The sequence below is a fragment of the Thamnophis elegans genome, chromosome 9, assembly GCF_009769535.1.
Source record: "Thamnophis elegans isolate rThaEle1 chromosome 9, rThaEle1.pri, whole genome shotgun sequence".
NCBI lineage: Eukaryota > Metazoa > Chordata > Lepidosauria > Squamata > Colubridae > Thamnophis > Thamnophis elegans.
The window spans coordinates 12,757,425-12,773,469 of NC_045549.1; the positions used below are offsets into that span (position 1 = coordinate 12,757,425).

Here is a 16,045-nt window from a genome sequence, read left to right on the forward strand (position 1 = left end):
AGGGGGAGAAAGAAAGAAAAAGAAAAGGAGAGAGGGAGAGAAAGAAAGAGAAGAAGAAAGAAAGGGAGAGGGAGAGAGAAAGAAAGAGAGAGAAGAAAGGGAGAGGGAGAGGGAGAGAAGAAAGAGGGAGAGAAAGAAAGAAAGAAAAGAGAAGGAGAGGGAGAAAGGAAAGAGAAAGAAAGAAAAGAGAGAGGAGGAGGAGGAGGGAGAGGGAGAAAGAAAGAAAAAGAAAGAAGGAAAGAGGAGAGAAAGAAAAAGAGGGAGAGAAAGAAAAAGAAAGAGAAGAAGAAAACAAGGGAGAGGGAGAAAGAAAAGAGAAGAAGAGGAGGAGGAGGAGGAGGAGGAGAAAGAGGGGGAGAAAGAGAGAGGGTGGAGGGAGAGCGAGAGAGAGAGCAGAAATCACAGATGGATTGTCCTCATAGCTACATAGTTCTACAGAAGTTTAAAAGAATGCCCAGGTGAGCACCAACCTGGATTGCGTTGGACTTCATTTTAGTCTTGGATTTGGACCTGTTTTGGTTTTGTTCCTGGAAGAACAGGCTGTGCCGACTTTGCTAGTCTTGCCAGCAATGCTTACCACATCAGCCATGGTTGCCACACACCCGGGGGGGCTGGTGGTGATGGTTGAGGGCCACCACCCCTCTAGATGCCCGTGTGCTCTGGCATCTCTCCCACTGCAGGCATTTTTCTTTGTGGCAGTTGGGGAGAATGACAGAGGGGCTCGGAGAACCTCCTGGAGGTGCTTATAAACTGTGGACGTTGATTTTTATTTTGCAAATTATGGAATCAGAGATGAGAACGAGAGCAGAAGGGAGTCACGTCCAGCTGTTCTGAAGCTGTATATATATATATCATCTTTCTATCTAGTCCGTAACAGCGTATTCTGCATCAAATTTCATGCTGTTTTACCACTTAATGTAAGCAACTGAGCAATTCATAGGCAAGTGAAGCCATGTCAACAACGTTTAGTTCTTGTCACTTTTTCTTCAATGCCCTCAGCATAGAGCGTTGGGCTTCGTCTCCAGGTAAAGCAAAACAAGTGGGCCAGCCCTTAGAAATCTATCCATTTATCCTATCTTTTAAAATAATTTAATACAATCTGTTTAAAGAGCTAATGGCTGTCTTGATTCAACTTCACAGTCACTGCTTCCTACCCAATTACAGAAAAACATTCACTGGGAGAGTAGGACAGGCTGTCAAACTTCATTTACTGCTATAAATCATGGGACTTTTAGTTGAGTTATTTTGGTATACAATGAGATGCTGAACATTTCTTTTCCTAGATTGCTCTCTTCTTGAAGTGGGATGGAGGGATGGGGGGATGGAGGGATGGATGAGGAGGAAGGGAGGGGGAAAAGAGAGAGGGAGAGAAGCTATTTTGCACAAAGACTATTTTATGTGATACTAGCTGATAACCCGACATAGCCCGGGTATGTATTTATCCCAATCCTGTATTACAGGGAGCCCCCTTGTGGAGTACTGGGAAGCCGTCACCATGGCAACTCCACTGTGCTGTACATGAGAAGCCTTTTTAAGGCACAACAGGCTGTATCTTAACAGAACTTGAATCCAAAATGCACACTATCACTATCAAAAGTACTGTGACTTGACACTATAGATATAGTTCAGTCCTTTTCATTTTAGCGGCCCAGACGTTCCAGAGTTATGCTGGAACACACACACATAGACACATGCACACATAGACACATGCACACACACACCGAGGGGTGTTAGGGGTTCTTACCCCCACAGTATTTGTTTCCAGAGAGTAAGTCATCTGAGTACCAAGTTTGGTTGAAATTGCTTGAGGTGTTCCAGAGTTATGCTGGAACATACGCACACACACAGCCATTTTTATACTGTAGATAAACATCATTGGTGCTTTCATGGATGAAGGATAATGTTGCAGGGTCTAATCTGGGTCTGTCATTGTGATCAGAGGTTTCATTTTCTGAGCTTTCAGACTCATGTTAGAGCCCCTCCTCAGGGAACTTCTGTCACTCAACATTCTGGTTTGAGAGAGAGAGAGACGTTCCCTGAGGATGGCCTCCAGTATGAGTCTGAAAGCTTGGAAGACTAGACCTCTGGCCCCGGTGACCAACCCAGGTTGGATCCTGCCCCATGCTTTGCTCATGACCAATGAGGATTGTAAGAACTTTCTAGATGAGAAAGTCTCCTCTTTTATTTTTCCCCATTGGAAAATAAACCTGCCACGAGACATTGGATCTCATGCAAAGATAAAGCTTGGATGTAAAGTATGTGCAGAAGTAGCATTTTTTTATTTCAAAAGTTACGGCATGCTGAACCTGGATTTCTTTGTGTTATTTCCTATTAGGTACTGTGGTGGTTCAGCAATTGATGTCCATGATGATAAGCGAACATGAGCTGTTGTTTCCCAAGGATGCAGAGTCCCAAAGTGGACAGGAGGTTTGCAATAACAACAACGAGGTCCAAAAGAAAGTCATCATTGGACAACTCCAGAACAGAGAGAATAATAATACCAAGGAGTCGTCCCCTGTAAGGCGATGTTCATGGGACAAGCCTGAATCTCCACAAAGAACCCTGGTGGACAATGGATCTCCTACAGCTCAGCCCGGAAGCAAATCCAACAGTCCAAGGAACAGCCTTCACAAACTGGACATGACCAGGAGTCCACCCCTTACGGTGAAAAAAAACCCGGCGTTTAATAAAGGTAGCGGCATAGTCACCAACGGCTCCTTCAGCAGTTCTGTAGAGAGTCAGGAGAAGACATCACCCTCTCTACCCAACGGCACTTTGCAGACCAGGAGAACATCTTCTCTGAAAGGGCCAGTAACCAAAATGGGCACGCACAGCGTGCCAAACGGAGGGGTGCGAATGGGTATCTCCAGCACTGATGCCCACAGCAACTCTTTGAACAGCCGTTGCCAGAGCTGGATGCCTAATGGCTACGTGACCTTGAGAGACAACAAGCAAAAGGAGCCTATGAGCGATTCAGGCCAACACAACAGACTTTCCACTTACGACAACGTGCACCAACAGTTCTCGGCAGTGAACGCCGAAGATAAGCAGAGCGTGGACAGCGCCACTTGGTCTACGTCCTCGTGCGAAATATCCCTCCCTGAACATTCGAACTCCTGCCGCTCGTCCACCACCACGTGTCCCGAGCAAGACTTTTACGGGAGCAATTTTGAAGACCCGGTTTTAGACGAGCACCAACAGGACAATCTCCTGAACCCGGCCGAGGGTGAGAGCAAAGTCGACCGGAGAAGCATGGGTGGGCGAAGCAGCAGGGCTACGAGCAGCAGTGACAACAGTGAAACATTTGTGAACAACACGGGCAATCACAGTGCTTTGCACAGCCTGGTTTCCAGCTTAAAGCAGGAAATGACGAAACAAAAGCTGGAGTACGAAACGAGGATAAAAAGGTAAGATTTCAGCGGAAGAAATTTCTGAAGCCAAGATAGGTTTAGGTTTAGGTTTATTGGATTTACATGCCGCCCTTCTCCCAAGGACTCAGGACGGCGTACAACATAAAAGAAAACACATATTACAAAAATTAAAAGGGACATTAAATAAAGTATCCAAAAAATCCCCAATTGATATTTGCAATAAAAATTAAAAAATTAAATTAAAAAATTAAATTAAAATTAACAACCAAATTAATCCTATATTTTATTCTATTCAGGCCAGGCCGGCTTGCTGGAAAAGCCAACTTTTTAGGGTGCGTCAGAAGGACTGGAGGTCGGGGATTATACGAAGCTCCGTGGGCAGCTCATTCCAGAGGGAAGGCGCTCCCACAGATATAGGCTGATTGGAGATTGTGAGAAATGGACTCCATTTCTGGCATATAGCAATTAAGGGAAGACTGTGTCAGGGTTCCGACCGATGTCCTCATTAAATCATGAGACTCGAGCCAAGCTTCAAAAGAATTCCAGTTATTTATTAGGAGCTTCACGTCTGCATGTTCCCAAGTGAAGCCAACTCTGACCTCCCTTAATTCATGCCCTGGCTCTGACCCTGTTCCCCCCTCCCCCCCCAAGGTGTGTCATCAGTCACATTCCCCAGCGAAGCAATTTCGTGGGTTGTACAAGTCCCTCCCTCTAGCCACTGTGGGTGTCCGTGGAGATGGTCTTGACATAGAGATGGCTGGAATGTGTTTTTGTTTTGACTGAAGTGCATTTCTCTCGCTGCAGCTGCGAGGCTCGGTTCCTTATCTCCCTGCCTATGGCAACTCAAGAGCAGGTCAGGAATGCTTTGCGAGTTGACAGACTGATTTCCAAGGTAGTGCTGGAGGTACAGAAATCCCTCTCTTTGGTTTCATACCTGGAGGTTGTTCACTGGGTTAGATTCCAACTTCAATTTCAGTAAATTGTTCTTATACCAAGTGAACTTATACTAAGTGAGACCATTGGTCCATCTAGATCAGGGGCACAGATGAGGCACATCACCTGCCCCCCAAAAACCTCACCTTCGACCCAAGTCCTTCCAAAACATGCCAGCAAATTGTAATTTTTAATGGGTCATATGAAGAAAACTATTAAATATATGGGGAATTAAATTAAGGGGACATAATTTACCTTTAAATACATCAGATTCAGTTTTTCCCCTGGCCTCATGTGTTTTTAAGAGTGTGCCCCTGACTCAACTGTTGATAGTTGTGAAGTTGTGTCCGACCCATAGTGACCCCATGGACAATGTTCCTCCAGGCCTTCCTCTCCTCTACCATCCCCCGGACTCCATTTAAGCTCAGGTCTACTGCTTTGATGACTCCATCCAGCCACCTCATTCTCTGTCGTCCCCTTCTTCTTTTGCCCTCCATCATTCTCAGTATTAGACTCTTCTCCAGGGAGTCCTTCCTTCTCATTTGGTAGCCAAAGTCCTTGAGTTTCCTCTTCAGGATCTGGCCTTCTAAAGAGCAGTCAGGGTTGATCTCTTCTAGGACTGGCCGGTTTGATCGCCTTTCAGTCCAAGGGATTCGCAGGAGTCTTCTCCAGCACTAAAGTTCAAAGGCCTCCATTCTTCGGCGCTCAGCCTTTCTTATGGTCCAACTTTCACAGCCATCCATTGGAACTGGAAAAACCATAGCCTTGACTATATGCACTTTTATTGGGAGGTTGATGTCTCTGCTTTTTAGGATACTGTCTAGATTTACATAGCTTTCCTCCCCAGGAGCAAGCATCTTTTAATTTCTTGGCTGCAGTTCCCATTTGTGATGATCTTGGAGCTCAGGAAAATAAAATCTGTCACTGCCTCCATTTCTTCCACATCTATTTGCCAGGAATTGAGAGGGCCGGATGCCATGAACTTAATGTGGGTTTCAAGCCAACTTTTGCACTCTCCTCCTTCACCCGCATCAAGAGCCTCTTTAGTTCCTCTTCACTTTCTGCCATTAGCCTGGTATCATCTGCATATTTGGCTCAATACCAAAGACTAAATGTGTCCTTGAGTCCCTCTTTTAGGTTGCCTCACTGGGCCACATAGATCTAGTCCCATAATTTGTAGAACATAAATCAGTAGTGCCAACCATCAGCACCTCTTGTATGTTTTAGAAATCTGCAATGAAAGAGAGGGGGGTTGGAGGGAGGGAGGGAGGGAGGAAGGAAGGAAGGAAGGAAGGAAGGAAGGAAGGAAGGAAGGAAGGAAGGAGACAGACAGGAAGAAAGAAAGGAGGGAGGGAGGAGAGAAAGTTAAGTAAGTCAATTTGGTCTACACACAGCTGGTTTTTAATAAACCTTACTGTCTTTCATTGAACTAAATCTACATGATCATTATGATAATAGCTTTTATATGATACTGATGCAGTCACACAACTGACCAGGATACGCCTCTGTTTAACATCAAACAATTCAAAATTGCTTTGAATAGAAACAATTTAATTTGAGCCGTTTGTATTTCTTCCGGACCAAAGAGGGAAAATGCCAATATATGATTTACTACAGATAGTCTTTGCTTAATGACCATAGCTGAGACTGGCAACTTTGTCCCGTGACCATACTTAGAATTACAATGTCACTTCCACTTTGGTCATTAAGCAAATGAGGCCTCGTGTGTTGCAACTTCTGAACTCACTGCTGACTTCTCCGTTGAATCTGCTTGTGGGAAGCCAGCTATGAAATGTATGAATTGGGGATCATGGGACCACAGGATGCTACTACAGTCATAAGTGTGAGGATTAGTCATAAAGTTACTTTTTCAGTACACAGTACCGTTGTAACTTCAGACGGTTTCTAAACGGGGCACTAAGAATAGAGTAACAGAGTTGGAAGGGACCTTGGAGGTCTTCTAGTCCAACCCCTGCCTAGGCAGGAAACCCTACACTGCTTCAGACAAATGGTTATCCAACCTCTTCTTTAAAACTTCCAGTATTGGAGCATTCACAACTTCTGGAGGCAAGCTGTCCCACTGATTAATTGTTCTAACTGTCAGGAAATTTCTCCTCAGTTCTAAGTTGCTTCTCTCCTTGATTAGTTTCCACCCATTGCTTCTTCTCCTGCCCTCAGGTGCTTTGGAGAATAGGTTGACTCCCTCTTCTTTGTGGCAGCCCCTGAGATACTGGAACACGGCTATCATGTCTCCCCTGGTCCTTCTTTTCATTAAACTAGACGTACCCAGTTCCTGCAACCATTCTTTGTATGTTTTAGCCTCCAGTCCCCTAATCATCTTTGTTGCTCTTCTCTGCACTCTTTCTAGAGTCTCCACACCTTTTTTTACATCATGGAAACCAAAACTGAATGCCGAATTCCAAGTGTGGCCTTACCAAGGCATTATAAAGTGGTGTTAACACTTCACATGATCTTGATTCTATCCATCTGTTTATGCAGCCTAGAACTGTGTTGGCTTTTTTGGCAGCTGCTGTACACGGCTGGCTCCTATTTAAATAGTTGTCCGCTAGGTCTCCAAGATCCCTTTCACAGTTACTAGTATTGAGCAAGGTACCACATAAACTGTACCTGCACATTTCGTTTTTCTTGCCTAAATGTAGAACCTTACTTGTTAAGCAAGAACTACCTGTGGTCAGGTGAGTTAGAATTTCAGATAGATGGAAAGGGGGGATCATTTAAATTATACATGGGATGTCATAAAGCACTGCATGAACAATGAGACAAAGGGGGGAAAGGTCAGCATTTAGCTTAATTTATCTCTTAGGGGATTATACATCTGTCCCATCTTCCATTCTGCCACCAAGTAGTCTTAAAACTCTGCCGTGAATACTAATGAATACCACAATTTATTTTGTTGGATGCCGTGGGACAGAGCTCAAGACACTTGGAAAAAGAAATGACTTTTCAGAGCAGCCGTCGATGGAAAAAGACTCTCTCTAAAGATTGCTGCTTCAGATTCATAGCAAGGTTTTTAATGAGCTCGGGGGGGAGCTATGCTGTCTTTCATGGAAAATCGCAAATGAGCCTCCTAAATGGCTTTTAACATTTCAGTCATGAGATGGTTCTGTGTAAAGCTGGGATCAGAAAAGATGCAGATTTAAAAATGATATTAAAAAGTAAAAAAAAAAAATGGCATTGTGAGGAGCTCCTGCAGTTCTGGCTTTGTTGAGTTGTCCAAATATCAGCCTCATCCTTGGAGAAAGGAAGAAATTAAAATTTCTGAGCAGCAGAACATACAAGTGGCCTCCAGAGAATGTGGCTTCCAGTCTTAGTAACAATAGGTGTCCATTGTCATGTTCAGTCCTGTCCAGAGGAAGATAAGAATAGCTCCTTTTGGTTCTAAAGGAAATAATTCGACCACAGAGGTAGCTTTTTATGAAGATGTAAACAAGATCTTCATGGAGGACGCGGTGGCTCAGCGTCTAAGACACTGAGCTTGGCGATCAGAAAGGTCAGCAGTTCGGTGGTTCGAATCCCTAGTGTTGCGTAACGGAGTGAGCTCCCGTTACTGATTTGGCTGATAAACTCATTCACACATCTTGTGGTTGAACCACTGCCAAGTCTGAAAAACTTTGCAAGTGAGAAGATTTCTCTTCATCCCGACTCTTGTGGACTCCAGATGCAATGGCAGATTCTCTGCCTGTTTATGTCAGGGATAATAGGCAAGATTTGAAATTTTGAGGCCCTATCATGGTTTTTTTTCATAAAATGATGTCAGAACAAAGTGGTGAGATCTCTTCTCATCTGCTCTTTACCCAGGAAAGATATTCTCCACAACCTAATTTTCTTTTTATGTAATAATTCTGTTTCATTACTCATAATCCTTTTCTTTTTCTCTTCCATTAATTTTTATCACTTTTTTCATTATTACTTGTGATGGTTTCCATAATTCAAAACAGGCTGTCCCAACATACTGTATTTTTCAGAGTATAAGACGCACCAAGATTTTGAAGAGGCAAATTTTTTTTAAAAAGTTTTTGCACCCTGCAGACCTCCCCAAAATGGCCTGTTTTTCACAAAAACGGGCCCATTTTTTGTCCAAAAAAATGGCATGAATAGCCTTTAGGAGGCTTATAGAGTGCTCCTCAGGGCTAAGGGGGCCAAAAACGAGCAAAAAACGGTCCATTTTTCGCTCATTTCTGCCCTCCTCAGCCCCCAGGAGCACTCCCCCAGGATGCCTCCTAAAGGCTATGCATGGCCATTTTGGTGAAGGGGGTTGGGTTTCAGGAGGCCAAAAATGAGCCAAGGTGGCGCAGTGGTTAAATGCAGCACTGCAGGCTACTGCTAGATCAGCAGGTCAGCGGTTCAAATCTCACCGGCTCAGGGTTGACTCAGCCTTCCATCCTTCCGAGGTGGGTAAAATGAGGACCCAGATTGTTGGGGGCAATATGCTGACTCTCTGTAAACCGCTTAGAGAGGCCTGAAAGGCCTATGAAGCGGTATATAAGTCTACTGCTATTGCTATTGCTATAGAAAAAATGCTGTATTCAGTGTATAAGATGCACCCAGATTTTCACCCTCTTTTTTGAGGGAAAAAGGTCCGTCATACTCCCAAAAAACATGGTAGTTTTTGCATCTGCCCATTCCATGTGTTCAACAGGGTGGACACACTCCAAGTACCATCCTTGAAACAGTGTCATTTGATGTTACCTAGAAAGCATCCCTTCTCTGTTTTGGTGTTTACCTGTGATAAATCTTGTCCACCGAGATTCAGATTGCCCTGATCCTGTTGGATGTTCCCTTGAGCTTTGAAATCAAGATGTTGATGAACTTGTCCTCCAAGTCAGGGGTGGACTTCAAAAATTTCAGCAACGGGTTCTCTGCCCGGTTGCTGGGTGGGCGTGGCCATGGTGGGTGTGGCCTAATCAGCCTCCTGCACCACGCGGGGGGGGGGGTGGTAGGCTAGTGTATCCTATGCGTGTTTTGTTCTGATTGTAGGTTGTTTTATCTGTTGTGTGCTGCCTGGAATTATAATGGGACACCTGCACAGCCTAAGACCTTAGCATAAACATTTTTAAAAAGGCAAAGTGATGAGTTAGTATAATTTTTTAAAACTGGCCTACAATAAATGCGTTTATTTATGCCTTATTAAGCATATAAACATTCAGGAAACATGAGTAGAGCTCACTCTTACATTCTGAAGTCTAGCCAAGTCCACAATTGATCGGCAGTTAGTGAGAAAACCATGACATATTTCCTGCACTAAATAATGACATTGGCGGTCCTCCTTGTTTTCCATTCCCCATAATATTTTTTAAAAAAAAAACACTCCTGAGATCTGTGAAATACTTGTTCATAAGATGCTTCATTTCAAGTATTGCAATATTTTTTTTCCATGCCAGTCATTCAAACGGCAGTTGCAATAAAACTGCACCTAACATAATAGCAGAAACTGTATGTACTCATGTAAAGATTTGCTGCTGACCTTGTTTACATCAATTTCCTCTTTCTTATCTTTGCATAAGTGCTTTATTTTAAAATAGAGTTTCTGTTATCCCTGAATATCTGATTTAATAATGTTGGAGTAGTTTATGTTAGGGCAATTGCTTTCCCCACGTGGTCATAAGTAATATCTGATGTCCACTTTTTCCGGTATGATAAGAAGAAATCTAATTATTCGGGAGTATGACAATATGCTTATAAATAAGCATTTTTATTCAGCAAAATATGCTGGTAGGTGTTCATGCTGTAGCATCAGAAAGTAGAGTTCAGAAATAGAATATATATTGCTGTTCTTCCTGTGAATGAATTAACAAAAGGACTGGCAATATAGTTAAGTGTTCTGACCCTTTCCTCCGTCCAGTAATGAAAGCCGAGACAAGCTTAACTAGAATGTACTCTAATAGCAAGACCAAAATCTCGGTGGCTGGAAGCCAAGCAAACAAACAGATAAGGAACTTGACAGCAACTCAGACAAACCTTGGCAGCAATCCAGCCTGCCAAGTTAGTTACAACAGTTCTCTTTAGTCAATGCGTTGACTTCTGCAAAGAGGGGCGTGTGCAGAAGCAGTCTTTTTATAGCCTGGAGAGGAGCCTAATGACCACCAGATGAGCACAATTACCTCCTGTACTTGCGTAACTGTTCCTGACACCTATTAGCTCTTCGATTCCGGGCATCCAGGAACAACTCACTGCTGGCTTCTGGATCACTCTCCCTTGTCTCCTCCCCACTGGTCCAAGGCTCAGGCGCCACCTGGTGGCCAACCAGTCTCTCTGTGCCCTGCTCAGAGTCGGAACCCTGTCCAGGGTCCTCCACATCCTCCAGACCCGACTCATAGGGCCCCTCGCTGTCGGAGTCTGGTGGCAGCTCCAATGGCTCCTGCTGGGCCACAACAGTTAAGTACACAAAACCTTTAAGGGATTTATTGGCCCAAGTGCTTTTCTTGTCCCCTTTCATAGCTACAGATGATTTCCGATTAATGGATGCTGGCATCTTGTGCCCATGTTGTTCAATAACACTTAGAAAGCCGTCAATGAAATGAAACATTCCTTCCTTCCTTAGAACATAGAATATTAGGGTTGGAAGAGACCTTGGAAATCAAGTCTTTTAGTCCAACCCCTTGCTCATGACAGGAGATTCTGTACCATTCTGGACAAATGGCTGCCTGGTTTCTTCACTCACAACTTCTGGAGGCAAGTCATTCCACTGATGAATTGTTCTCCATCAGGAAAATTCTCTTTAGTTCTAGGTCATATCTCTCTTTAATGATCTTCCACTAATTATTTCTTGTCCTGCTCTCAGCTGCTTTGGAGCTGCTTTGGAACTCCTAGTCAAACTATTTTCCAAGGCATCTGAGGGTAGAACAAGAAGCAATGGGTGGAAACTAATCCAGGAGAGAAGCAACTTAGAATTAAGGAGAAATTTCCTGACAGTGAGAACAATTAATCAGTGGAACAGCTTGCCTCCAGAAGATGTGAATGCCCGAACACTGGAAGTTTTTAAGAAGATGTTGGATAGCCATTTCTCTGAAATGGTATAGGGTTTCCTGCCTAGGCAGGGGGTTGGACTAGAAGACCTCCAAGGTCCCTTCCAACTCTGCTATTGTATTGTATCTCTGTGACAGCCTCTCAAATATTGGAAGACAGCTATCATGTCACTCTTAATCCTTCTGTTCATCAAACTAGACATACCTAGTTCCTTCAAGCATTCCTATTTTCCTTCCTTTCTTTCCCTACTCTCTCCCTTCCTTCCTTCCTTCCTTCCTTCCTTCTTTCCTTCCTTCCTTCTTTCCTTCCTTCCTTCTTTCCTTCCTATTTTTTATTAAAACTATCCTGACTACCAAGAAAACTTAACAGCAAGAAATTTTGAGATTCAGGAGTCTAAAACAATCACAAAAGACAAAGGTGGCGCAGTGGTTAGGGTGCAGTACTGCAGGCCACCTCAGCTGACTGTTATCTGCAGTTCAGCGGTTCTAATCTCACCGGTTCAAGGTTGACTCAGCCTTCCATCCTTCCAAGGTGGGTGAAATGAGGACCCAGACTGTGGGGGCGATATGCTGACTCTGTAAACCGCTTAGAGAGGGCTGAAAGCCCTATGAAGCTGTATATAAGTCTAACTGCTATTGCTATTGCTAAAATCAAAATACCCTAAAACAGAGGTCCCCAAATTTGACAATTTTAAGACTTGTGGACTTCAATTCCCAAAATTCCACAGCCAGCATAACTAGCTGGGGAATTCTGGGAGTTGAAGTCCACAAGTCTTAAATTTTCCAAGTTTGAAGACCCCGCCCTAGAAGAACAAAAGAAAATAGACATGAATAAAAACACACGGAATAACAGGCCATAAACTTCTCATTTTTTGTCCTGTAAGGTACCCAGAATCATACAGGAGATAGGAAACAAATAGAAGAAAATATTTATATCTCCGGATTGAACTGTGGTGGTGTCCTTAGTGCTCTGTGAGCTTGGTTTTAAATGGGATAATAATAATAATAATAATAATATAAGAATGGCAAAGAAAAAGAATAACTATGTGAATGTATACTTATAACTGTATGTAAGAGAATAAATGACAGTAAAAATATAAAGCACAATATAGGTAAATAATATTTGGTCATAAGTAGCTAAGTATAAATAAATAAAGAATTGTACATAAAAATGGATAACGAATAAGGAGATTATGAACGCAAGTTAGAAATGTATAGAAGGGAAAATACTAACTGTATAGAAACCGATTCGGAACTGCTGTAGGATATACGATGGAACTTATTGTTCCTATGTTGTTTTTAAGTCATGTGTTTGTTTATGTGCTTATGTGTTTAAAATAAAAATTAATACAACAGAAAAACACAAGGAATAACAGGCCATAAACTTCTCATTTTTTGTCCTGTAAGGTAGCCAGAGTCATACAGGAGATAGGAAACAAATATAAGAAAATATTTATATCTCCAGATTGAACTGTGGTGGTGTCCTTAGTGTTCTGTGAGCTTGGTTGTTTTATGTATTTATTTATTTATTTATTTATTTATTATTTATTTATTTATTTGGAGTTTTTATATGCCGCCCAATCCCAAAGGACTCCGGGCGGCTTACAAGAAATATATGGATGTTAATGGATGTTTCATTACTCAACTGGGTAACATCATCAGTGCTAGCCACTTGTACATAAAGAGAGAGCAAATCTCAGTCCCTTCTAGCAGTGATGATATTATCTAGTTGGGTAGGGGTGGGCTGTTACGGGTTTGCTCAGGTTCGGGAGAACCAGGAGCTAACATTATGGCCAGTTCAGAGAACCTCCAAATCCCATCCCTGGCTGGCCACCCCACCCCATCCCTCCTACCGTGCCCCTCCCCTCCCAGGGGTCTCCACGTGGCCCATTTTGGATGCGAGATAAGTGCAGGGCCCATGCGGAAGCTCTGGGAGGGGGGAAACGGGCCTCCCGGAAGTTCTGGAAGACCAGAAATGGGCCTCCGAAGCGCGGGGGAGGACATTTTCACCCTCCTGGAGACTCGAGGAAAGCCCCTAGAGCCTGGGGAAGGCAAAAAGGCCCCCCAGCCATGATGCAGGAGCCAACTAGGCCACACCCATGCCCACCCAGCAACCAGGTAGAGAACCCATTGCTGAAACTTTGGAAGCCCACCCCTGTAGTTGGGTAATTAAAACATCTGCAAGAAAACAACCAAGTTCAGAGAATACCACAAAACTAGGAGAATTGGCTGTCCATGCCATCAGTGAGAATGTATCGACCTAAAACAAAGTCACCAGAGATCAAACCGATTTATATTCCCAAGGAGACACCAAAGTAGAGTCAAACAAGTGAGCAGATTCTGCAGAGGTTCTTTGTCTGCTGATTGTTTCAGAATCCCAAACTGAAAAATCTGTTCAAGTAATTGTCAGCTTTTGTCTCATTTGTGTACCTACTTTCCATTCCCAGCCTTGAGCAGCGGAATCTCTCCCTGGAGACCGAAATGATGAACCTCCACGACGAACTGGATCAAGAGAAGAAGAAGTTCACGATGGTCGAGATCAAAATGCGCAATGCCGAGCGGGCCAAAGACGACGCGGAGAAACGGAACGACATGCTGCAGAAGGAGATGGAGCAGTTTTTCTCCACGTTCGGGGAACTGACAGTGGAGCCGCGGAGGACAGAGCGAGGGAACACCATATGGATCCAGTGAGGGCTGTTCCCGCCGCTCAACAAGACTGTGGGATTCTGGGAAGAGGATAGCTGTGGTATTTTATTGCATTGTTTCTCAACCTTGGGGACTTGAAGGGGCGTGGCCTTCAACTCCCAGAATTCTGGGAGTTGAAGTCCACGCCAGTGCTGTGTTCTGGATCCCATCACAACTGGTACACTGCGATGGGGCTGGGCGTCCACCACGGGCACGCGCGCTACACACGCATGCGCATCCACCACCTGCGACACTCCAGCTGCTTGGCGGAGTGTCGCACAGGTGCCGTACACTGTATGCGCATGCGCAAATAGCCCAGTTGGCTTAAATACAGGTAAGGAACGCGGGAGGGCAAGTGGGCCCTCTAAAGCACCGTTTTGGTACAGCGTCTGCTGCTCCCAGCAGCCACCACTACGCCTGTACCGGGACGTACCGGCCGGAACCCACCACTGGTCCACGCCCTTTCAAGTCGCCAAGATTGAGAAACGCTGTTTTATTGTAACAGGTGACTGGTCACCTGACTGAGGCTAGCACTCAATGTAATGTTACGAGATCTCCGGAGACTCTTCATGACTGCATCCACCCACCATACGTCTGCAAGTTGCTCTCAGTGGAGAAATCCTTACACCTCAATCCATCATCATGCTACTGTTACGTGTTACAGCAGGCTTTGGGCATCTAGATTTTAAATAGGTTATGTGGGACGGGGGAGGGGTGCGATAGAAAGAGGCGAAAGATTATTTTAATGCAAGTCTTATATTGAAACTGTCCAATGTTAACTTCATTGCAATCCAGCTTTTTCTCCCTTGCACTTAACATAGTAAGCTATTTTTTGGGCCTTGTGTTTATAATCAGCTAATTTTGTATATTATTTCTCTCCCCACCCTTCGGTTGCCCCGTCACTGCAGAATTAATTATATAATATATATAGATATATATATATATATAATATATGTATATTTATACACACACACCGTCACACACACGAGTTTGTGTCTTTGCGTGTGTATATATATAAAATGTTAGCTATTAAAACGAGCAACAACAAAAAAAAGTATTGTGTGATTGTGCTGTTTATGCCAATTGAGTTGCCCATGACCAAAAAGAAAAAGAAAAAAAAACCCCAGAAGGGGGAAAAAACTGTACATAATTTTATAAATATATGACGTGACCATCGACTACGCTTGTTTTATTTTCCCCTTTTTTCTTTGTGTTTTTAATATTTCATTTATAGCTGTCAGTCCTGAACTGTGCACATACATCTTCAAAAACCTCTCCTATGGTCGCTTCCTTATACCCTCAAGATATCAACATCATTTGCACTGGAATTCTGGGAGTGGTCTATGTTAGGGAGAGAAAACAGGGGTGGGATTCAGCCGGTTCGCATCTATTCGGGAGAACCGGTTGTTAACTTTCTAAGCAGTTGGGAGAACCGGTTGTTGGAAGAAATCTCATTTTGATTCTTTCCACTTTACAGGGCTAATCCTGTAAGGAAGGCAGGAAGGAAACATTCTGGTGTTGTTTCTAGCCTAACCTTTATTGCTCTGCTTACAGAAACTGCCTCTCTGGTTAACCCTTGTTACATCGTAACAGCTAAGACGAAGAGCCCATCGACCTGAGTGACATTGAGTTGGCCATGCCCACCCAGTCACATGACCGACGAGCCACGCTGGTCATTAGGGCAGAGAACTGATTGTTAAATTTTTTGAATCCCACTATGTCATAATCCTCACCAAAATCTGATCATTATCTAACTGACTGACTGACTTGTACCAAAAGGATAGCTTTTTCTTAAACCTCGGAAAAACAAGAAGAGCCATTCACCATATTCTAATAGAGCGGATCAAAAGTAGTCCTTGACTTACGTCCACAATGGAGCTCAATATTGCTGCTGCTAAGCAAAACTGTTAAGTGAGTTTTGCCCCATTAGACAACATGTTAAGTGAATCCCTGCAGTTGTTAAGTTAGTAACAGGGTTGGTAAGTGAATATGGCTTCCTCGTTGACTGTAATTGTCCAAAGGTCACAAAAAGAGGATCATGTGGCCTGGGGGGCACAGCAACCATCATAA

At 43.7% G+C, this 16,045-nt stretch overlaps 1 protein-coding gene across 1 annotated transcript in view; it reads left to right on the top strand.

The window, feature by feature from the left end:
- Positions 1-14,586, top strand: part of ARHGAP24 (Rho GTPase activating protein 24) — a 71,284-nt gene extending 56,698 nt beyond the window's left edge. The window contains 2 exon segments of the mRNA XM_032223732.1: positions 2,336-3,407; positions 13,738-14,586. Coding sequence (XP_032079623.1) covers positions 2,336-3,407; positions 13,738-13,981 — 1,316 coding nt within the window. The 3' untranslated portion in view covers positions 13,982-14,586.
- The last annotated feature ends 1,459 nt before the right edge of the window (positions 14,587-16,045 follow it).